This window comes from Mytilus californianus, unplaced genomic scaffold, assembly GCF_021869535.1.
Source record: "Mytilus californianus isolate M0D057914Y unplaced genomic scaffold, xbMytCali1.0.p SCAF_8, whole genome shotgun sequence".
In the NCBI taxonomy this organism is placed as follows: domain Eukaryota; kingdom Metazoa; phylum Mollusca; class Bivalvia; order Mytilida; family Mytilidae; genus Mytilus; species Mytilus californianus.
In genome coordinates this window covers 87,466,019-87,490,527 of record NW_026262734.1, presented here as the reverse complement: position 1 = coordinate 87,490,527, position 24,509 = coordinate 87,466,019, and the positions used below count along the sequence as shown (strand labels likewise).

Sequence of the window (24,509 nt, the reverse complement as noted above, 5' to 3'; positions counted from 1 at the left end):
CCCGAATTTTCGTTCAAATTGGTGGCATCGACATAACATCTATAAAATTTATATATGAGTACGTCAAAAAATGCATTTCCGATATCCTTACTACATGTAAACTGAAGAAATTATTTATGATTGTGTTTAGGATCATGTTTAGATTAGAAATTAGTGTTTAAGTCCTAATATCTTTTAATTCTAAAACACATTAAAATTCAAGACATGTGTACATTTAATGTGTTTACTTAGAAATACATAATTCGATAAAATTGCAATAATATTACAACAAATATAGATTTTCCAGATATATGAGGGCGAACAAAGATTAGTATATAGATATTTTTTGTCTCGCCTCTACCAAGTAATGGAGGCGTGCTGTTTCCGGTGGCGTCGGCGGCGTCAACATTTTTTTTTTATATTTGTGAAAATGTAAGTTTTTGATGGGGACTACTAACGATAAGTCAATGGATATTTGGTACGCATTTGTATTAGCATTGGCATATTGTTATGGAGATTATACGGCCTCGCCTCCCGAACGATGGTTCATTGACTGCGAAAGTTTTAACAGCATTATCATATCTCATTTCCATGGGGAATATTTGGCCCTGCAACTTCAGTCATGTTTAATTGACTTTGAATGTTTAGCGTGATAAATGCATGATAAAGTGTCTTCATTTTAATTTCAACAATTGCATTTAACTATTAAAGTTACATACATACATGACAGATGATACATATTTCTATGTCAACACTTTATTATTCTAGAGTGACACTACCCAGACATTTTTTTTTCAGCGGAGTTTGGAAGGTGGTTACAAATAGACATGAAAGATGATACATATATCTGTGTTAACACTTTATTATTCTAGAAGTTGGAAGGTGGTTAATACTGCATGTGCAATATTAATTTCAAAATTGATCGACGGGCAAGGGATATTGAATATCGTGTCTACTTCTTTATAAGCGTATAATTGGTTTATTATGTACGTACATCATCTATACGAAATTTCAGTGATACTTTGCCTTTATCATCGAACCTGTGATGAATAATTGTCGATGTTTCTACTTTGTTTTGATGTATAGTGTCATTTTATCGTATGAAAAATGTATCGCATTTCTATTAGAAAATATCACATTGGAAAAGTTTTTCATAATAAAAGTATATCGCTATTCTATTAGGAAAACGTTGCACTAGTATAAGAAAAAATAGCATTATTATCCTTACAAGTGATTATGGCGTGGAATGCAATCAAATAAGTTCAATGCCCATTACATTGTCTTTGGTACATCATTATCAAAGTATTTGGACACCTCAAAATTATATATCGTGCAAATAGGTTTTATTTAATGCAAATGCATATTTACCCGTATAAATACAACATACTTCGGATAAAATGTTCAAAATACATGACAAGTTGTATATACGTTTGTCTTGTTAAAGACGTCTATGCTTTAAAAAGGATAAACAACTACTTTCCGATGAATTTTCTTGTATTCCTACAAATGTCAACAGTCGTCTGAGATTTCCCAACAATGCATCTCATTTACAAAACTAAATATCACTACTCCACATAAGAAATGGATTTTTCGATTCGCACTTTCCCTAGACTGGGGTTGTATTTGAAATAAAATCGACTGCGGTGCACTTGATATGATTGAACAACTTTCTACAACGTGAACCGGTCTTCAAGCTTCATGTGCTTTTTTTTTTTTTTTTCTCATGTACCTTATAAGAAATAAAACCACAGAAGGAATATTGAAGTAATAGGAGAGGACTACAGTTTGAGATATATAAACTTGCTATTATTAGCTGCTATAACTATATTCTTCTCGTTGTCCGCACTGAAATCGGATATATCTGAATGCACATTTGATTTTAATCTAACGTTGGAAACAACACAATCATCATATACGACATCACTTTCTTTTCTTTTTTAAGGTCTTTCCTTTTCCAAAAGGGAAAGACCTTACTGTATTTCTTCTGATTATGATTATTATTATTAAGGTCTTTCCTTTTTCAAAAGGGAAAGACCTTACTGTATTTCTTCTGTTTATTATTATTATAATTCTTTTTCCGCCAAACTTTGACGAAGTTAGCAGCCTTAACCGTAAGACGTGTCGCTTTCATGTTCACACTTTGTATCGGTGTCATGAATACTTATCCGGAACTCATCCTTTGAGTCAAAAAATTTTGTCGGTTCAGAGTAATCCCTCCGAAACCAAAAAACCTTGTTATCGTTCCAACACCGTAACCGTAATAGGTAGAAAAAAACCCAATGGTGAAATTTGTTCAGGACCAGACCCCTGTTCTTCGTTACATTTGGATCGAAAAGATTCAACGACTCATTGGTAGGGTTATGCCCCTATGAAAATTAACCGGTGTCGGTTGGCCACCAAAACTCAGAAACCGTAAGTCGTAGACACCTAGGATCTTCACCAATCATCATCAATTCATGTGACTTTGAAAAATTCCTCAAGGTCAAATGTGTATGTTGACCTTGACCTTTGACCTTACACCTTGTTATGGGATAATCTCAGAAACCTTAATACTTACAGTAGTGATGAATAGTGGAAAATGTTTGGGTCATGAATGCGCAATTTCGTTACATTTTGACCGAAGAGATTTGACCTTTCTGTAAGGGGCATAACCCCTGTTTTAGGTTTCTGAAAAGACAAAATCAGCTTTTACTATATAACCAAAGGTCCTAGACCCATGGGGTCTTCAGCAATGACATTGTTGACTAATGACCTTGACAAAGGTCACAAGGTCAAAGGTCAAGGTCATGTCCCAGATAGCGAATTATGTGTTTCTGAGATTATTTAAAGGATTTTGAACGTGTTTTAAAGGTTTTTAGGGTTGACCTTGACCTTTGACCTTTCAACTTTTTAGTCGATATCTCAAAAACGGTTAATCTTACAGAAATAGTAAACAGTGAAAAATGTTAAGGTGACTGAGGCACAACTTTTTTTATATTTTGACCGAAGAGATTTGACATATTTTTAAGGGGCATAACCCCCATTAACGGTTTCTGAAAAGGTAAAATTAGTTTTAATTCTTGAACCAAAGTTCCTAGACCCATGGGGTCTTTTACAATGACATTGTGGACCGATGACCTTCACAAAGGTCACAAGGTCAAAAGTCAAGGTCATCTCCTAAAAAGCGAATTTGTTGATTTTTATCATATTTTAACAGTTTTTTGTGTGTTTTAGAACTTTTCAATACATTCTACGTCTATTGGAACATGTATTTTACATTACAAAAGGAAAGACCTCTCAATTGTTCAAGAACAATTGACATTTTAAATATTAAGGTGTTTCCTTTTTCAAAAGGGAAAGACCTTACTGTATTTCTACTGTTTATTAAGGTCTTTCCTTTTTCAAAAGGGAAAGACCTTACTGTATTTCTTCTGTTTATTATTATTATAATTCTTTTTCCGCCAAACTTTGACGAAGTTAGCAGCCTTAACCGTAAGACGTGTCGCTTTCATGTTCACACTTTGTATCGGTGTCATGAATACCTATCCGGAACTCACCCTGTGAGTTGAAAAATTTTGTCGGTTCGGAGTAATCCCTCCGAAACCTAAAAACCTTGTTATCAATTAAACACCGTAACCGTAATAGGTAGAAAAAAACCGAAGGGTGAAATTTGTTCAGGACCAGACCCCGGTTCTTCGTTACATTTGGATTGAAAAGATTCAACGACTCATTGGTAGGGTTATGCCCCTTTGAAAATTAACCGCAGTCGGTTGGCCCCCAAAACTCAGAAACCATAAGTCGTAGACACCTAGGATCTTCACCAATCATCATCAATTGATGTGACTCTGAAAAATATCTCAAGGTCAAATTTGTATGTTGACCTTGACCTTTGACCTAACACCTTGTTATGGGATAATCTCAGAAACCATTATACTTACAGAAGTTTTGAATAGTGGGAAATGTGTGGGTCATTAAGTCGCAACTTCGTTACTTTTTGACCGAAAAGATTTGACCTTTCTATAAGGGGCATAATCCCTAGTTTATGTTTCAGAAAAGACAAAATCAGCTTTTACTGTTAAACCAAAGGTCCTAGACCCATGGGGTCTTCAACAATGACATTTGGGACAAATGACCTTGACAAAGGTCACAAGGTCAAAGGTCAAGATCATGTCCCAGATAGCGAATTATGTGTTTTTGACCTTATTTAAAGGATTTTTAGTGTGTTTTCAAGCTTTTTAAGGTTGACCTTGACCTTTGACCATACAACATTTTATTGGATATCTCAAAAACGATTATACTTACAGAAATAGTAAATAGTGAAAAATGTTTAGGTGACTAAGGCACAACTTTTTGTACATTATGACCGAATAGATTTGACATATAATTAAGGGGCATAACCCCCGTTAACGCTTTCTGAAAAGACAAAATTAGCTTTAACTATTGAACCAAAGGTCCTAGACCCCTAGGGTCTTCAGCAATGACATAAGATACCAATGACCTTGACAAAGGTCACAAGGTCAAAGTTCAAGGACATGTCCCAGATAGCGAATAAGTGTTTTTAACCTTATATAAAGGATTTTTAGTGTGTTTTCAAGCTTTTTAAGGTTGACCTTGACCTTTGACCTTACAACTTTATATTCGATATCTCAAAAACGATTATACTTACAAAAATAGTAAATAGTGAAAAATGTTTAGGTGACTAAGGCGCAACTTTTTTATATTTGGACCAAGAGATTCGACCTATCCGTAAGGGGCATAACCCCCGTTAACTGTTTCTGAAAAGACAAAATTAGCTTTAACTCTTGAACCAAAGGTCCTAGACCCATGGGGTCTTTTACAATGACATCGTGGACCAATGACCTTCACAAAGGTCACAAGGTCAAAAGTCAAGGTCATGTCCCAAATAGCCACTTTTGTCATATTTTAACGGCTTTATGTGTGTTTAAGAGCTTTTCAATGCATTCTACCCCTATTGGAACATGTATTTTACATTACGAAAAGGAAAGACCTCTCAATTGTTCAAGAATAATTGACATTTTAATTAAGGTCTTTCCTTTTCCAAAAGGGAAAGACCTTACTGTATTTCTTCTTCTGATTATTATTATTATTATTATTATTATTATTCTTTTTGTTCCGCCAAACTTTTACAAAATTTCCCTCCGTAACCGTAAGCCATGTCGCTTTCAGGTTCACACTTTGTATCGGTGTCACAAATACCTATCCGGAACTCACCCTGTGAGTCGTAAAATTTTGTCGGTCCGGAGATATCCCTCCGAAACCTAAAAACCTTGTTATCATTCGAACACCGTAACCGTAATAGTTAGAAAAAAAGCAAAGGGTGAAATTTGTTCAGGACCAGACCCCGGTTCTTCGTTACATTTGGATCGAAAAGATTCAACGACTCATTGGTAGGGTTATGCCCCTTTGAAAATTAACCGGTGTCGGTTGGCCATGAAAAATCAGAAACCGTAAGTCGTAGCCACCTAGGATCTTCACCAATGATCATCAATTCATGTGACTTTCAAAATACCTCAAGGTCAAATTTGTATGTTGACCTTGACCTTTGACCTTACACCTTGTTATGGGATAATCTCAGAAACCATTATACTTACAGAAGTTTTGAATAGTGGAAAATGTTTGGGTCATTAAGGCACAACTTTGTTACATTTTGACCGAAGAGATTTGACCTTTCTGTAAGGGGCATAACCCCTGTTTTAGGTTTCTGAAAAGACAAAATCAGCTTTTACTATATAACCAAAGGTCCTAGATCCATGGGGTCTTCAACAATGACATTTGGGACCAACGACCTTGACAAAGGTCACAAGGTCAAAGGTCAAGGTCATGTCCCAGATAGCGAATTATGTGTTTTTGACCTTATTTAAAGGTCTTAAAGTGTGTTTTAAAGGTTTTTAGGGTTGACCTTGTCCTTTGACCTTACAACTTTTTATTCGATATCTCAAAAACGATTATACTTACAGAAATAGTAAATAGTGAAAAATGTTTGGGACAATAAGGCGCAACTTTTTTACATAATGACCGAAGAGATTTGACCTATCTGTAAGGGGCATAACCCCCGTTAACTGTTTCTGAAAAGACAAAATCAGCTTTAACTATTGAACCAAAGGTTCTAGACCCCTAGGGTCTTCAGCAATGACATTAGAGACCAATGACCTTGACAAAGGTCACAAGGTCAAAGGTCAAGGTCATGTCCCAGATAGCGAATTAAGTGTTTTTGACCTTATCTAAAGGATTTTTAGTGTTTTTAAGCTTTTTGAGGTTGACCTTGACCTTTGACCTTAAAACTTATTTATTGGATATCTCAAAAACGATAATACTTAAAGAAACAGTAAATAGTGAAAAATAGTTGGGACATAAAGGCGCAACTTTTTTTACTTTTGACCGAAGAGATTTGACCTATCTGTAAGGGGCATAACCCCTGTTAGCTGTTTTAGAAAAGACAAAATAAGCTTTAACTCATGAACCAAAGGTCCTAGACCCATGGGGTCTTTTGTTATGACATCGTGGACCAATGACCTTGACAAAGGTCATAAGGTCAAAAGTCAAGGTCATGTCCCAAATTCCGAACTATGTGTTTTTGACCATATTTTAAGGGTTTTGTGTGTGTTTTAGAGCTTTTCAATGCATTCTACGCCTATTGAAACATATATTTTATATAACGAAAAGGAAAGACCTCTCAATTGTTCAAGAACAATTGACATTTTAATTTTTTTCTTTTTTTCTTTTTTGCATTAAGAATATACTCTCATCGTGTTTATCCATTTTGAGACTACAAACGCATGTGAAGGTATTCACGGAAAATATATAATGTAGTCTTAGCGCGCACAAAAAGCATGATGAAAACGTTCTGTGTCTTCATGCACATGTACCTATACATGTACATATGTTTAACTTCAACTGTACTTTTTTTGTCTATTGCGTAAGTTGAGCTACTGATTAAAGGGGCTAACATGTAGGATAATGTTAATAAAAGTATATCCACAAAACAATTTACACACTTGATGAAAATAAATCTAATGCCTAGGTCACACATTCACGGATTTGTTGCCGGATTAGCTACGGATACGATCCGGCATCATTCGTGGCGATCTGTATTTGTCCGTAGATTTCCGTATTGTAGCCGTAGTCATACGTAGTAGTACTTGTATATCCTTGACACTTTTTGAACATGCGCAAAATTTGACCACGGATCAAACAACCGTAGTAAACCTTACTAAACCGTATTAGAACGTACAAATCCGTATTAGTCCCTATCAAAACCGTATTAACACGTACTTAGTTGTAGGCCCGAATTATTTCTACGTTTAATTCCGGATAATTACGTACTAGTACGGTAGCACTACGTATATGTTAAGGATACAATACGATTTGTAACGAGTTTGTCACGGAACGGCACGATTTCATTACGTTGCAATACGGATAGCTAGGGATCAGCCAGGGTTCTGACAGTCTGTTACTGTTTACTACGTTACAACACGACAAGATACAGAATATTACGGTTCACGACAAGATGACATAATTATTCTGTATAAATACTCCCTACTTATAGGGTCCAACGTATTCTGTGTCTTGCCGTTGAGGTAAAATAACATTATCCAACATGAATGATCAACAACTGCTGCTTACAATTAATTGGCAGCCGCTGGAATAGGATATTGATATGGCATAAAAATGCAAGGGCAGTGGTCGAGCTACTTGATGACAGACGAAGAGGTGACGGGAGGCAGAGTAGATGGTGGACTAGGGACTGATTGCCTATCCATGGCCAGTACGAGCCCCTCATGACTGAATTTTGTCCGGAAAATCCAGTTACATTTAAGAACTTTGTAAGAATAGTCCCAAATATGTTTCAAGAATTGTTACATGTCGTTGGTCCGAGGATTACGAAGAACCGTGACCACCCACATGGTACAGACAAACAGATAAATAATTTATTTAACAAAACAAAACAAAAATCTAAGATTACTGCCATAAAGAAATGATAAATCACAAGCTTAATTATAGAAATGATGAACGGCTTTTAGAAAATGTGGCGGTTTGTACTATTCCGTTTCAGACCGCAGTACATACGCCCCGACACGTTTCGTTGCGTACTAAACCGTGTCATTTCCGTATTGAACCGTGTCTCACCGTAAGAACCCGTATCACTCATGTCGCCAAATGACCCATGTCTTTCATTTTTCGTGGTAGTAACGTCAAAACCCGTAGTCATACCGTTGTGCATCCGTATCGGATCCGTATCGGACTACGGAAACTGCATTTCCGTGATCATCCGTGAGATTTAATCCGTAGTGGATCCGGCTAGGTGATCCGTGAATGTATAACCTAGACATTAACAAAAGTTTGTTTTTTTTCACCTTTTTTGACATGTTAAACAATGTTTTAAGTAAAATATAAACCTCTAACAGTTCATTCTGTAAAATATTTTGACAGAATGGACTGTTATCGGCTTATATCTTTTACCGAATAAACGATTATTTTGTCTGTATGTCTGTTTTGTTTTATATTATTATTTTATTTTGTTGTGTTATAGAACTATTGTTTGTTGACACAATTTTTTAGCTGCTTGTTTCCAATTCTTGTCGCTTTAACCAATTACATTCATATGTGTTGCCCAAACTTATTTAGTCAAAATAACGGAATGATTGTCAATTGTCATACAAGTTTAAGCTTCAGCTACCTGCAAAACCAAGTTTAACCCACTATTTTCGCCATAAAATGCCTGTCCCAAGTCAGCACTATGACAGATGTTTTGTAGTCGTTCATTTGTTAGTTATACTGTAAATTCAGAAATCATGGCGAGGTTTTTATTGATGCGAATAATCCGATTACTTGAGTATCGCAATAACATGAATAATAAGAACTCGCATTCTGATATCAAATATATATATCTGTATGTAGCTTTTCCTTAAACCGCAATAATCTAACTCTCATTTTTGATAATTCTTCAAAAACCGCGATAATAAATGCACGCAATAATTTCTGAGAAAACATTTTCACCAATAATATGACGAAAAATTGACGACCTCTTTTCACCACCGAACATCCTTTTATTTTGTTTGTCCTTCCAACTGTTTTGTTTCGAGCGCCAGCAATGAGACTTAAGTACACGAAACGCGCATTTGGTGTACCAAATGACAGGCTTGAAAATTTTGAGAAGTTTTTATAGTGTATAACGTTTCTTAATTGTTGACGTCAAACGCAGCAAAGTTGTTTTCAAATGAAGCAAAAAAAATTAAACAGTTGTTAGGCATTACAATGTGGGTCACTCTACGACGAATTGATGTTTGTTTTCATCTATTTCTTGGAGTCTCAAATTCTCATTTTCGTTTGAAAATATATTTTTATACATTCAACAGCCAGAAACAATTATTTGTATACACCTCTTAAACAAAGGATGTTACTGAATATAAAAATCTCCCTGTCCGTTCGTATTTCTGTGTGTCTGTCTGTCTGTCGATCCATGTACCATGTAAGATAATCTCATTCTTAGCAGCTAGCTGGGTATATCATACAATTACGGCCCAAAGAAAAGATACCTCGTTCCAGAGACCTTTGAAACCACTGATGGATATGCATCGCTTTTAAAGGGCAATACTTGTTTTATTTTATCAAACTAATAGTGGAAGGGCCCTTTGAACCATTGAAGAAGCACTTAAGGTGGTACCTAACACTACAGGGAGATAACTCTGTAAAAATCAATTAAACGTTTTAATCACGTTGTATTGTTAAGGAAATATTAAGCTTCTCAATGATCAAAATTAGTGTTTGTCAAACTGCTATATAACCAGTGAAATTTTTCTGATAAAGTGGTTGGTTCAAATTATTTGAAATTTTTATATTTTTGTCAAAGGGTCAAAGTAAACATTTTGTCAAAATTTTAGGAAAATTAAACGAGCCAAATTAATATTAGTCAAGGTGTTGGGTACCACCTTAACGTACTGTAGTAACAGAGTTTCAAAGTAAGCAAATTATTGTGTGTCTTAGAATTTCATGTATATGTACAACAAATATGGACGGCCTTGGAAAGGACAGATCTTTGAGTTATCCCTGACACTAGATGAATTTGAAAGCCTTCTTTCATCGTCACTTGATGGGCATCTGTAAACGTGCCCATTACCATTTTGTTTACAATCGTCTCTGACGTCTTTTTGATTTGAGATAACTCATATACAAATCAAGAAGCCCAAAAGGTTATTCACTAGTGAAAAATAAGGTTTCTGTCGCTGAGTGTAATTGTGAGGGATATTCATCCTTCTTGGCATTTAAATGAAAACTAACTGAATTATTCTATGTCACGTAATAACGTGTTACCCAGTAGAATTGTTTATCATATATAATAGGTATAATACCATGAATACCTATCAGCATATACATAGAGAATATGATATGGCTTTTTCAATATCACATATGTATCAACCCGAGACACCAATATAATCCCAAGAGCTCTGCTCGCGGGATTATATTGGTTGAGGGTTGATACGGTGTGTGATATTGAAAAAGCCATATCATATACACTTTATTATATACCTCAAATAGATGTTTTTTATGTGACATGACGTTATACAGATTAGGGGTTTGATAAAGCCTTTGCAACAGTGACTGATATCGATGACGTGGCGTCATACAGATTAAAGGTATGATAAAGACTTTGCAACCGTGACTGATATTGATATCATCACGGATGGCTGATACAGCACGATTACCGTTGACCGTATTACACATACAATTTATCTGTATTTACTACTGAGTCTATAATAAATATAAATATCCCACACTTCACAGTTGAAGAACATGACTTGGGGATTTGGAAAACGAAAATAATATCGGTACAACATGTTACAGATGAGATAATAAATTCACTGATAATATTTCAACATAGTGTAACCCTTTGTTCACAACTTTGTTCACTCACTATTTAACTTTGAAATTCGAGTCAGAATCAAAGATTGAATCTGGCCGACATACATGTATTTGCTATTTGACCATAATCACATTACTAAAAGACTTCATTACATCATACAGTTCTGCAATGTTAGGTTTAAGTTACATACTAAAATTTTTAGCAATAGAGATTGTTTTAATTGGTAGGTATAGAACCTCTAAATAAGGCCCGATCAAAAAGAATAACATTAACGTTACTAATGTTTCTGCACCAGATGCGTCTCTTTGGTGATACTTGAGTCCGACATTTCTTTAAATCCAAAGCTTATTTTAAAAATGAAGAGCTAGAAACCAAAAAGGATAAAATGTATAGCCAAATCTGGGCAAGGAATTAGAGCTTTGTATAAGGGAGATGTATTTTTAATTTAAAATGATTTCCAAACGTTGTAACAGCAAATCTAATTACACAATATCGTATTTCCATGCCAGTACCGAAGCACTGGCTACTGAGCTAGTTGTACCCTCGTGAACTAACAATCCGTCAGAACATACAAGAAAGTACCAGTAGTACATCTTATAAACAAAATAGTTCCTACGCATGGCTGTAATTTTTCAATAAGTAAAACATTTGGGTAATTTTGGTACCGGATTACTCTAATAAGAGTCTTCGGAATAGTTAGGAAAATGTAATTCATAAGTCATTTGACAAAGAAGTCTCAAATATAAAATTCAAATAAGAAAAGATTCCTAAAGTTATGAGAAATATTTGGGTCATGTAAGCTACTATCTCTACTCGAAGTTCTAACTACGGCATACATCGTCCGTATTTTTTTCACATGGTCTTATTCTACTGGGGGAAAATAAATATTCTGAAACAAACTTTACAAGAATTTAAATCACAGTCTTTTTCGTTATAAAACAATTGCAATAGTAAATGCACGTAGAACTGTAAACGGCTCCTGTTGACTGTAGAGCTGAAAATTTAAACTCAAACGCCGAAGATGTAAAATCATCTGATAGGCATATAGAGTCCCTCGCTGGGTGTATAAACTCTATATAAGCGCTAGAGTTACATCTTCAGCACTAGAGTTTACATCCTGAGCGCTTAGTGTTAATTTGCAGATCTAGACATTAATGACCTTAACTGTTGAGACCACACGGCTCTGCAGAAACATGACAGTTCTCCAATTGTTTATTCTTTGTATCTGTAAAATGTTCATTTAAAACTAGTTCTGGATTTCGAAAATTCTTTTATACACAAATATTGTTACTTTTATAACCTGTACGAAGTACAGAGTGAATCTCATTTAAAAAAATGTGTTTAAAAAATCTTATGTGTTAACTGGCATAAAAAGCAGCTGTGACCTTAATGATAATGTATGATTTGATAAAACTCACCAGGTGTGTACCCGACATAACACTGATTTCATAGATATGAGCAAAAATGTCAAACCCTGGATATGTTTTGATTGAATATAGAAATCAATTCGCCGTTTCAGAATATAATGCATTCTGGGTTATATTTTCAAAAGCGTACACCAAAACGTTTTGATTTGTTTAAAACGTTCTAAACAATGGAAATTGAACCAATGACGCAACGTTATTTTCATTTTGGTGTACGAACAATGAGATTACCCATAGTCCTTTAGATTCTGAAAAGGCGAATTAGTCAATACAAATTAAAACATATAAATGACTGAGATGTGAAATATAATACAGCAACAAGATCTAGAACTCCCACAAATATTTATTTACCAGAAGCTTTCGTTATCTTTCTGAAATGATTTTTAACTTGGAAATCACAACTGATTTTCTTTCTTAAATATCTCGCATTTGGTTACATATAGGCAGTAATATAATGTTGTTCAAATTGCATAAAGCCATAAACAAATCACGGTAACAAACAAAAACTGAGGGATTAACTCTAAATCAGAAAGATTAATTCCACCACTGCATCAAGTGTGGTACAATTTTTCTTAACTCGAGACAGCTAAATCTTAAAATTTAAAACGCGAGGTTTGTCGAGCTTTTTGAATATTAAAAATTTAAACGTTGAGAGTGGAGAAATAACGTAATACACGAGCTACAACGTATAGTGTAGGAATCTGTTTCCTTAATTATTGTAAGACGATATCGAAAAAAGTTTATCCTTCCTCTTCAAAGATTTGTAGAAAGTTGTGTTCTTTATAAGTGACGTCATCAGGCATGGTCGCCTTTTTTCATGACCTTACAATAGGAAATTCAGTAGAAATCAAGAAAATTGACGTCATAATTGAAATTTCGACCAATCATTTGCCGAGAACAGAGATAAGAATTTTTTTTCTTACACCGATCGAGACATATGAAAATAGCATGAAAATTAGAGAAAGATTGATATAAGCACTTGTTGCTTGTTTCTAAATAATATTTGTGAATGTGAATTTATATTAATTCGTAATTTGTAATTAGCTTTGACATCAGCAACTGATTTGAGGCCGTGACTTTTTTTAATTTGTGTTGCGTCAAGTCACATTTTCATCCGGTATGACGAATTAGTCACAAAATTAAAAAAACATCAGTAGCAAACTAAACACAGTTATATTTGAAGATTTAAATAATTATAGTTCAACAATTAAATCTAGTGATCTTCATTTCAGTGTAAAATGTATCTATATTGAAGCAAATAACGATTTAGGACATTCAAGCTTCAAATTCAAATTGTCCCTTGCGCAAATAAAATAAATACGGTGGCATTTATTAGAAAATACATGTACTGTTCAATACAAATTTATTTCATAAAATCTCTCAATTATCTGGTCAATCTTCGCAGTTTTCATCTTTTATAATTAATCTGCAAATGATAAAGCATGAAGTTGAAATCAAATCCATACCATGAGTGTTTATGTGTTATTTCACAAAATTGCCATTGAACATGCTGAAAAAAGGACTTTATGTTATACAACTGTTAATTCTTTTAAAGAAAGATAAAAAGAAAGAAAGAAAGAAAGAAAGAAAGAAAGAAAGAAAGAAAACAAAGAAAGAAAGAAAAGAAAGAAAGAAAAAAAGTGTTTGATCAGTTAAAATCTCTCGAAACTACTGTATTTCCGTCAGCTCAATATCGTAATCTGAAGAAACATGTTTTTAAAACGTGAGAAATGCTCTTTGTGCCATATTTTTCCATACCAAAAAAACGTCTTGTGACACCGAAGACTATAAGAAACTTACAACTTACAATTAAAATGTAGTTATATTGATTGAGAAATTTATAATATATCTAAGCAATTATAAATTCAAAGAAATATAAATGTTCTAACCATATTATATACTTACAACCACCTTTCTTCCTTCCGAATCCTCTATCATAATTGATACCTCGGCTACCCCATCCTCCACCTCGGTTACCCCAACCTCCGCTGTTGTATCTACCCCAGATACCATAGTTTCCGCCTTTCCAAGGACCTCCTGAATGTCCCCACCTTTGAGCACAATAGTAATATGGGTACCATTGAGTTGGTATACATCGCTTCCATGGTGGACATACTCTAGGCTAAACAAAGAAATAAGACAGATCCGATGAATGAAATTTTTAATTGTCTAAATGAAATCAAAAAGTGTTTATGTTTAGTAACTTTTCAAATACATCTCAATAAACTTTTCAAGGGATACTACTAGTGACAACAGATTTTCAAATCGTGGATTGCTTTTTTGTATAAGTTGATATGAACAAGTTTAAATATAACTATTGTGCTTTAATAACATAATTACATTCAATAATTACGATTTTTTTTAATGAAATTCCTAAATGAAGAAGTATTGGTTTTGTTTTTATCATTCCTTTAAAAAAAATCCATAAATTTAAGATAGCAAAGGAAAATAATAATACTAGAAGAATAAAACAAAAACAAAATATGAAAATAAAAAAGCTTGAAATTAAACCCCAAACATAAAAGTACTTATTTAGAATTGTAAAAGTTCAGTCTTACCCATGAATAGCATCTAGCAGTTGTTCCTAAAATAGTCAGTAATTAAATGAAGAGCAGCAATGTCACATATAAGATAATGGATAACAAATAATAAGTTTCAGGCAATGACTATGTAAACATTATCGCAACAATAAAAAAAGGTGTGAAAGACGTCAATGAGACAGCCACAAAACGTCACACATAATCAAACCAAATGACATGTACATCCTTTTTGGTTATATAGCTCCTCGGGTATTCAAGTATTTATCCTGCAATCGACCTGTCTACTATACTAATACAGGTGTACAGATAACACGAGGCGATAAACGTATACTAGACGTTTATAGTCTCCTGATATCCTGTTTCTGTTGCGAGCGAACGGTTATGTCAAATTATTGTTTACATCACAGTTCAATTTGGGGTCATCATTGCAGTCCGCGTTTAAGTCATGTCGATTTCATTCAAAAACAAATTCAGCGATTGGGATGGGAAAAAAGGTACAAAATTAATTTCAGGATAAAGACAATAACTGTTTAGTGTCTTTAATTACAGTTATTGTACGTTGAAGCTCGCATTACACCTGTTTCTTAGCCTCGTACAAATACAGCTGATATTTAAAGACACTAAACAATTATTGCTTATATATACAGGATTATACACATTGGCATTCAAAATTTTGTGGATCAGCATGCCCTAGTAAGGGGAATCCTTAAAAGAGCTTCTGACGTACCAAAGTTATATAGTGTGGTTTTTTCTCTCTCTCATTTTCTAGCATATGGTCGATACTGCATCTAGTGGAGTGCTAGACCGTTGGTTTTCCTGTTTGAATTGTTTAACACTAGTCATTTTGGGGCCCGTTATAGCTTGCTGTTCGGTTTGAGCCAAGGCTCAGTGTTAAAGGCCGTACTTTGACCTATAATTGTTTATTTTTTACTCATTGTTACTTGGATGGATAGTTGTCTCATTGGTACTCATACCACATCTTCTTATTTATATATAGTCCCCGATAGTCAATGTGTCGGTTCTAACATTACAAAATGAATTCAGAAACTAGTATTCATACAAATTTGACCTGTATATGATTGAGTTATTCCTTTTATGTCTCCTTTTGATCATATAGGTCCTCATGTACATGTATTCAAGATTGTATACGTCTTTAGCCTTTCAATACGTTGGTATGAGTGTTCCTGATGAAGGTAAATTCAGAAAAAGCGTGTTAGACGCACGAAATTTAGCTATAAGATTTGTGTTTTTACATACTTGTGAGGTAACAGGTGATATGTCATAGGAGTGTAAATATGAAGAACAGCAGTAATTACAATGTGAATATAGTCAATGTTCCCTGTAAACCTATCCTTTTCATTTATTCATGTATTTGGTGAACGTACCAACAATATCGTTTTGTACCTTCACTGTGAGTATCCTTTAAAGTCAGAAAATAAGGAAAAACAAACAATATCAATTTAAAGTTTTTGGTTCGACTTTTTCTACTAAAGGCGATTTCAAAAAGAAGATGTGAAATTAATTTAGGTGGTAAGCCTCTCCTGTCAGGAATAAATGAAAATGCTATCTATCATCTTCATTTTTCAATTAGTCAGATTTTTACGATAAAATTTTAGGATATTTTAACATTTTCTTAGACATGGCTGAAATCATACCTTGTATTGCTATTCCAAACAGGAAAATGGCGAAGAGGAGACAAGTGATGGGTTTCATGGTTAGCTAAAACGAAAGATACAAATTATGTATATACATGATTTGCTCGTATATGTAACAACGTATTAGATTTTAGCGAAAGAAATATATGTATTACTGAAATATTATTACACCAGGGTTTTCGATATCACAAACAAGTCAAAACATTTACTAAATTTTATCATCGGTACAAGGACATCATTCGTAAATATAAATCAACATGCAGACATCTGATACGTTCAGGTATTTCACATCCAATCTTTTGTGGTAATATTCTTTACAAAGCACAAAAATGTCGGCATTCACCTCTAAAGCTAACAAAACCTTTAAACAGACTTATTAAGAAGGGATATAGTTACGATACTGTTGTCAGGTCATTAAAGATGGCATATGTTGGCTTTAATATTGATTCACTTATAGGGTCTTTGCATCGGAAATAAACACATTTATTCTAAAACCAGTTGTTGGCATAATACGGGTTATGTTCTTCTCATATATTTTATGATGGTATGATACTAAACCCCTAACGGGAGGGATAGTGCTTGATATATATAAATATCAAATTACTCTTTCACTTCGAAATTTAGTTGAATTTAAGAAACCTTGGTTATCTAGTTAGAATAATCATTTAACTTCGAATTAAATTTCAAGTTGAACTTCGAGTTGTTACTTCAAGTTAAACTTCGTAATAAAAACATAAAATAGTGTCAAATTTGGTATATTGGAAGATGTGAAGGCAGCAGTTCGATATAAAATTATGTACATACAATACGCTTCTTTAAGTATCAACACAGTGACTTAATTTTTGGTCAATATACATGGTAAAACTTTTACATTAAATTGATTAATAATGATTTGAACCATTGATGTAAAGCAAAATACCTTAAGAATAGAAAGATGCATATGCTACTTGTCAATTGCGATTATGATATAATAATTGCCACATCAATCGCCAAATTACAAAGAGAACTTTATAAAGGGAGTAAATCAGTGTTTTATGTTTGTCCTTAGTTTACACCTTTAGAATATTTTCCGACGTACTTTATTTGATTTTATGGATTTTATTAATAACTGTTACTTCTCGTACAACTAACTTTTTACAATCCATTCCAAGGAAACATTAAAAGGATATTTCGGAACATCGTTGAATAACTGTTGCCTTAATTAATCTTAGTATTACATAAAAAATCCATGCTTTTATTACCTTTCCCTTCGTGCAGAGAATGTATGCCTCTTTTTCTTGACCATCTTATAAAAGCTTTTGCTAAAATCGCTGGTTTACAACGATATATTTTTTTATATTTTTAAACCTATTGTGTCTTACCTGTTTAGCAACCTTGATTATGGAATGTAAATATTGAATATTCAACTCGTATTTATAGTATTGCAACGAGTTCTGAAGCGTTGCTGACCAATATAACCGCAATTTGTTAATGTGGTTTTGTCACTGAAATGATGAGCAGTTTGACATCCAGGAAAATATGGTTTTTATATATTGATAGATCACTCTATGGTTTATAAGTCGATTTTTGTTTTGAACATTTGTAATTTTGTTGTTTATTACTGACAGGACGTAGAATTTTTGTACTTTACATATGTTTTGAATAATAGTAAAAATGAGTTAACAACAAAGCATTTCATTTTTCTCTACTTTATAGCATTGTATGTTTAATGTACTTTGATTGTTGAACAAGACAAACACAAATAAAGTCAAAAAGTATGAAATTAAAAACAATTCTGATTCACGTTTCAAAACACGCTGCTGTATTATAAATACGAGTGCAAGATTAGATAATTACATTCCCGTATCAAGGTTGCATCAAAGGTAAGAAATAATAGTTTTTAGAAATAAATATAACGTTAAAGATGAAAACTACAAAGGGTTTGCACTAGCTTTTATTAGCGGGGTGGCAGAACATTTTGATTGGAAGAAACAGAAATAAAAGCATTGTTAAACGATAAGCAAGAATTATATATATGCTCTATATACATGAGCTAATAATATCTTGAAAATACCTTTTATCTTTCTTGGAAATTTCTTATGAAACAGTTTCTATGTGAAGACAATTTAGTTCAAACTAATGATTACGCATAAAACACTGATTGACTACCTCAATAAATTTCGCTTTGTAATTTGGATAATAGTGTCGATTAATGAGGGACTTGTATATCATATTTCCGTCGACAACATATGAGCCGCATCGGATAGAAATCGACCTTACGCAAGTGAACGTATTCATGTACATGTGTAAGACTTTGCTTGATTTTCGAACCTTCAAATATGAAATAAGAGATGAATGGTGGTCTGTTTTGTAGGGTTCTGATATTAACTGAATTTTCAAGCAGTTATAGACTTTGCATGGAGGTTTTTTCAACCCGAAATAGGTTAACAGATATATTGATATTTATTTGCATAAGGTCGATTTTTATTTGACGCAGATTATACTGATTTAACATTAACATATGTCAGTTTATTAATATCTTGCTGGTGGAGAATAGTCTCATTGGCAATCATACCAAATCTTCTTATTTTGATATTGTATTTTATCTTAAACTTGAATTTTACCTTGTATTTTCAATTCGAAATTCAACTTAAAATTTTAAATCGACTTTAAAGTCGAACACCAAGTTAATTTTAATTTAATTTACTTTCGATGCCAAGCTCTAACTCGACTTAGAGCTGATGTTAGACGTCTGGTTCCCGATGAAATCATTACCTCAGTAGTAAGTGAGTGTTTCGGTGTTCACATGAATAATAACAAACTTTTCTGAAATTCCACATTGATAAATTTCGAAATTATTAAAAATCGCTTATTCAATTATTTAAGGAATGACTGTGAAGAAATAACCTTAAAATGCGGTGCTCACTGAATAAGTTTTAACAAGTATGCACCACATTTTTGAGGATATTTCAAATAGACAGAAAAAAAAAGTCACTAGTTATAATTTAATTCTAAATTCCATTTTTAAGGAGTAAATCATGAAAAACCGTTGATGACGTCACGGTCACATGACAAAATTATGAACTGATAGACAAACAACTTTCAGCCAATTAGGAGACGTGTTACATCCACAATTAAATTTTCATACTTGGCTTTCAAATGTTAGTGTTTGAGTCTTTCTGATAAAAATCCTTAATAAGTGTTTCTAATAAAAAAAAACAGACTATAACATTGCTAAAAACAAAGAAGGCGAAACGATAATGAACAGTCTACAAAATTAAACACAGAACACTTACAACTGATAAACTGAGCAACACGAACCCCACTAAAACACTGAGGTAACTAGTGATTGTTTTATATCATTAAAAAATAAGAAAAATATTTTCGTACGCACAGAGGTCATTATTTTATTAATTTTACCCATTTTACCAATCAGCATATGAATAATTTAAATCTTTGTTTTAGACAACCATGAAGCCTATGACTTGCCTCTTAGTCTGCATTTTCTTGTTTGGAATAGCAATACAAGGTATGATTTCAACCATGTCTAAGCAAAGTATCAAATGCTTTTGAATCCTATTGCACAACTCTGGATGAAGTGAAAAATGATAGCATTATTTTCATGTATTTTTGACAAGAGGGGCTTAGTATCCAAATAAATCTACATCTCCCTTACAGAATCGCTTCGAGTCACGGGTAAGGTCTTAGACAAAGTCGAACCCCAAGCTTTAAAACAAATGGTTATGGATGCTTCTTGTGTGTGTCCGATCTCATGAGTTTCAAAGATAATTACGTTTAAGCTACAAATAGAAAATGTTGGCCTATTAAACAAATTACATAAATACAGAAATGTGATAATTCTGAAAAAAACGTTCCCTATAAGAAGTGGGTCTCTTTTTGTTTAAGTGTGAAACGGGCTTGGTCGATTTTTTGTAAGCGTGACACGTGAAAGTCAAATTAGTATACGTGAAAACGGGAAACGAGGTCGGGGGACAGTGGAATTACAAGCGTTATTATTACAATGAAAAGCGGGATACGGGAATAGGACGAAACAATAAGCGGGATTTTACATATATTTATATTGTAATATATCAGGTTCGACTTACAATAGGAAGGGTCTTGCCTAGCTGAGTCAGACAACGAACTTGCTATGTATATCGCTTTTATTAAAGCATGATATCATTATGGAAGTTTGGAGAAAAAACTGTCATTTCAGGAAAACTGTCCCATAAAATATAAACATGATACAAAATTTGTATCCACTTTGTCCCTTCAAGTAGGCAATGAACTATTATTAAGGGGCTCAAATCAGCTCACAAATGAGCAAACACAATATGTCACATATGTTGTTTTTAATAATGAAACCCACCTTGCAAGAGAGCATGTATTTCTGTGTTAGTAAAAGTCTTTCATTTGTTGATAGTTTATCGACAGTAAGTGCAGCATACAGTCTTCAACAGTAGACACTAATATAAAAACTATGTTAAGCTCTCGATAATTTCATTTGTTGATAGTTTATCGACAGTAAGTGCAACATACAGTCTTCAACAGTAGACACTTATATAAAAACTATGTTAAGCTCTCGATAATTTCATTAACGTGTACCCCAAGCATTTATTGATTCAATAATGTTTACAGCGTATACGTACTCCTAGTGTCAGAAACTTGTAACTTAGTATGTGTTACCCATTGCCTTATATGTGATATCACTTATTCTTATTATTTCAGAAACAACTGCTAGATGCTATTCATGGGTAAGATAGATGTTATACATGGTTATCTAAGGGAGCAACCATTTAACTTCAAGGGGGGTTATGATTTTTGTCTGAGTCAGATTTTTTTTTCTCAAAATTTAACACTATAAGGTACGGGGAAAATCTAGATTCAGAATATTTTTTTTTTGTCATCTGCTTGACCACAACATTTTTTTCATCGAATTGGGGATCAGAATATTTTTTTTAGGGAAAAACCATAACCCCTCCTCCCTCCCCCTTTTGAAGTTAAATGGTCGTTCCCTAAGTACTATCATTTGACCTATTGGATTATACTTAGTACCGGGTTTTTACTTACATTAGCAACACGACGGGTGACACATTTGGAGCAGGATCTGCTTACCCTTCTGGAACACTTTAGATCACCCCTGTTTTTGGTGGGGTTCGTGTTGCTCAGTCTTTAGTTTTGTATGTTGTGATTTGTGAACTGTTGTTTGTCTTTTCGTCGTTTTTCGCTTTTGCCATGACATTGTCAGATTGTTTTCGACTTATGAGTTTGAATATCCGTTTAATATCTTGCGGCTCTCTTTTACGCGTTTAAATTGTTGTTCTTGTTTTGTCAAAAAAAAATTTTATGATCATGTTAATTTATAATAATAGTCTTATCTTTTTTATTTTTAATTGTTTTTGTTATAATGGGAAGATAAATTGTTATAATGGGAAGATAAAAACAAAATCATTTATTCTTTGGTAACCTCATTTGGGACTTTTATCTCATACAACAAAACAAACGATGTATTGAAAATTTGTTGTCATTCGGAACACTACTGGTCGTTCAGAATTAACACACAATTAATAATCCTTGAAAATTTAATTGGAATATATTTGAAAAATATGTTGTCATTCGGAACACTACTGGTCGTTCAGAATTAACGTACAATTTCTACTCCTTGAAAATTTAATTGGAATGTATTGGATTAAAATCAAATAAGCTTTCTCTAATTTCTTTAAGCTTATTAAGACTACAATTCATCAAATATTTATTATTTCTGTTTAGCCTAGAGTATGTCCACCTTGGAAGAAATGCATTCCTCTCCCATGGTACCCATATTACAAATGTGTTCAAAGATGGAGATATGGAAATTCAGGAAGTCCTTGGAATATGGGAATCTATGGTAGTTGGAGTAGCTACGGCAGGGGAGGAGGGGGTTATGGAGGTGGCGGTATTGGTGGTTATGGAGGCTATGGTATGAGTGGTTATGGAGGTGGCGGTATAGGTGGTTACGGAGGCGGTATGGGTGGTTACGGAGGCGGTATGGGTGGTTACGGCGGTGGCGGTATGGGAGGTTACGGAGGTTACGGAGGTTACGGAGGCGGCAGTATGGGTGGTTACGGAGGTGGCAGTATGGGTGGTTATAGCGGTTATGGGTCTGGCGGTTTTGGATCTGGTGGTTATGGATCTAGAAGTTATGGCAGAAAGAAACGAGTTTGTAAGTATGAAATACGGCTCGATTATAATTATTTTTTTAATTGCTTAATATATGTATAAATTATACTATAAGTATAAATAATAATGTCATTAATGCTATTGCATTTTGATATATGTATTGGTGTCACTAAACTTTCACCATTATCTTAAGAAAATGGCACATCGAGCATCTCTCAATTGTACTGTATCAAACAGTTTTTATCTAATACTATATATTTATTTCCCGTGCCTGAGGGAGATATGAATATTTGTTCACCCAAGAAGATTCATATCACATGAGGGCTTTGCCCGAGTGAAATATGATTTTTCGAGGGTAGACAAATCTTCATATCTCCCGAAGTCAAGGGAAATGAAAGTTGTATTCCACAGCCTATGATTTGTTTACAACCTGAATATAAAATATTAATTTACATACATTTGTTATCTTATCCCCTTTTATCTATAACTGAACACGACATAAACATTGATAAACAGTACGGATCAAAATATACATATTGGTCTTCTGGAATAAATTTGAAGACGATAATGACTTTACTATCGCTATTTTAAACGAAAAAAAAACCTTCAAAACGTTGTGTACGTTAATCGCACGTAACGTCGCACGATGAAGTCCCGACCTTCAGAGGGGAATATGATGCTCAGAGGAGAATATGATGCTCAGAGGGGACTATGAAGTTTTGTTCATTGACTCGTGGGATAGTCTCAACCAATCAAATATTGATTAAGCTATCAATATGTACAAACAGTGGAATACTACTACTAGTATTGTACTGACGGAAGAACGTTTTGAACTACTTTCATATCACATTAATGATTTCATTAGTTGTTTTTTTTTTTTTTTTTTTTTTCATTTTCGAAGTGATTATAAGCAATGACTAGATATAAACACAGTTTCAAATAAAACTGCGAGTATATAGAAGAGTTATTATTCCCTAAATTAAAAGTTATGTAAAGATATGAGAGATTACTTCCTAAGGCTTTTCATCTTTCTAATTTACATAAATGAAATTTAGCAAAATTATACACGAATGTTCACGGACTGAAAAGAAATAACATTAGTTAAGAGACTTAAATCGCAAAAACATTTCATCTCCTGTTTCCTCTTTCCTAAACGAATGAGCAGTTGTATCACGTAAAGTCTTATTTCAAATGATATTTTACAAATATATATATAGTACACAAAATATCATTGAATTGTAAAGAATAGATTTCCTTGAACAGCATGTGTTTATTCCTTGCAGATTAGTGACAAAAAGATGGAAATTACAACGATTGACCAAATATTTGAATATTTCATTGAATAAATTTGTATATTGAGCAGTACATGTATTTTCTAACTTAAGCCAACGTTTTTCTCCGAGTGTTTTTTTGTTGTTGTTTTTTGTGTTGGTTTTTTTTGTTGTTTTTTTTTTGTGGGGGGGGGGGGGGGGAGTTAATTGATAACACTAAGGATATATGATGTGATTGGCAGTGTGACAACTGTCCACCACAGGTCAAAGGACGAGGATTCTTGATTATCAACCCTTTTTTTAGTCCTTACCACTTCAAATGGAATCACAATACCAAATATATTTTATAGATACAATGTATATGTCAAACAAGTACAATACATATTAATTATAAAAATAAGAAGATGTGGTATGCTTGCCAATGAGACAACTCTCCACAAGAGACTAAATGACATAGAAATGAACAACTATAGGTCACAGTACGGCCTCCAACAATGCGCAAAAGCCATACGGCATATTCAGCTTTAAAAGGCCCCGAAATCAAACGAGAAAATTAACGGTCTGATTTATGTACAAAACAATGAATGAAAGACAAGTATGATATACAGCAAACAGCGACAAACACTGAATTACAGGCTCCT

The 24,509-nt window shown here is 33.6% G+C and overlaps 2 protein-coding genes across 2 annotated transcripts; one reads left to right on the top strand and one right to left on the bottom strand.

The window, feature by feature from the left end:
* Nucleotides 1–13,641: 13,641 nt before the first annotated feature.
* LOC127711290 (uncharacterized) lies at nucleotides 13,642–16,519 on the bottom strand. Its single transcript, XM_052217285.1, has 4 exons — nucleotides 16,460–16,519; nucleotides 14,823–14,848; nucleotides 14,170–14,386; nucleotides 13,642–13,690 (listed from the first exon to the last, which is right to left on the bottom strand). Exons 1-4 carry the CDS (start codon nucleotides 16,515–16,517, stop codon nucleotides 13,686–13,688), a joined length of 306 nt encoding a protein of 101 aa, XP_052073245.1. The 5' UTR covers nucleotides 16,518–16,519; the 3' UTR covers nucleotides 13,642–13,685.
* A 3,390-nt stretch (nucleotides 16,520–19,909) lies between these two features.
* Nucleotides 19,910–23,885, top strand: LOC127712883 (acanthoscurrin-2-like). Its single transcript, XM_052219485.1, has 4 exons — nucleotides 19,910–19,967; nucleotides 21,167–21,192; nucleotides 22,208–22,640; nucleotides 23,881–23,885. Exons 1-4 carry the CDS (start codon nucleotides 19,910–19,912, stop codon nucleotides 23,883–23,885), a joined length of 522 nt encoding a protein of 173 aa, XP_052075445.1.
* Nucleotides 23,886–24,509: the final 624 nt, after the last annotated feature.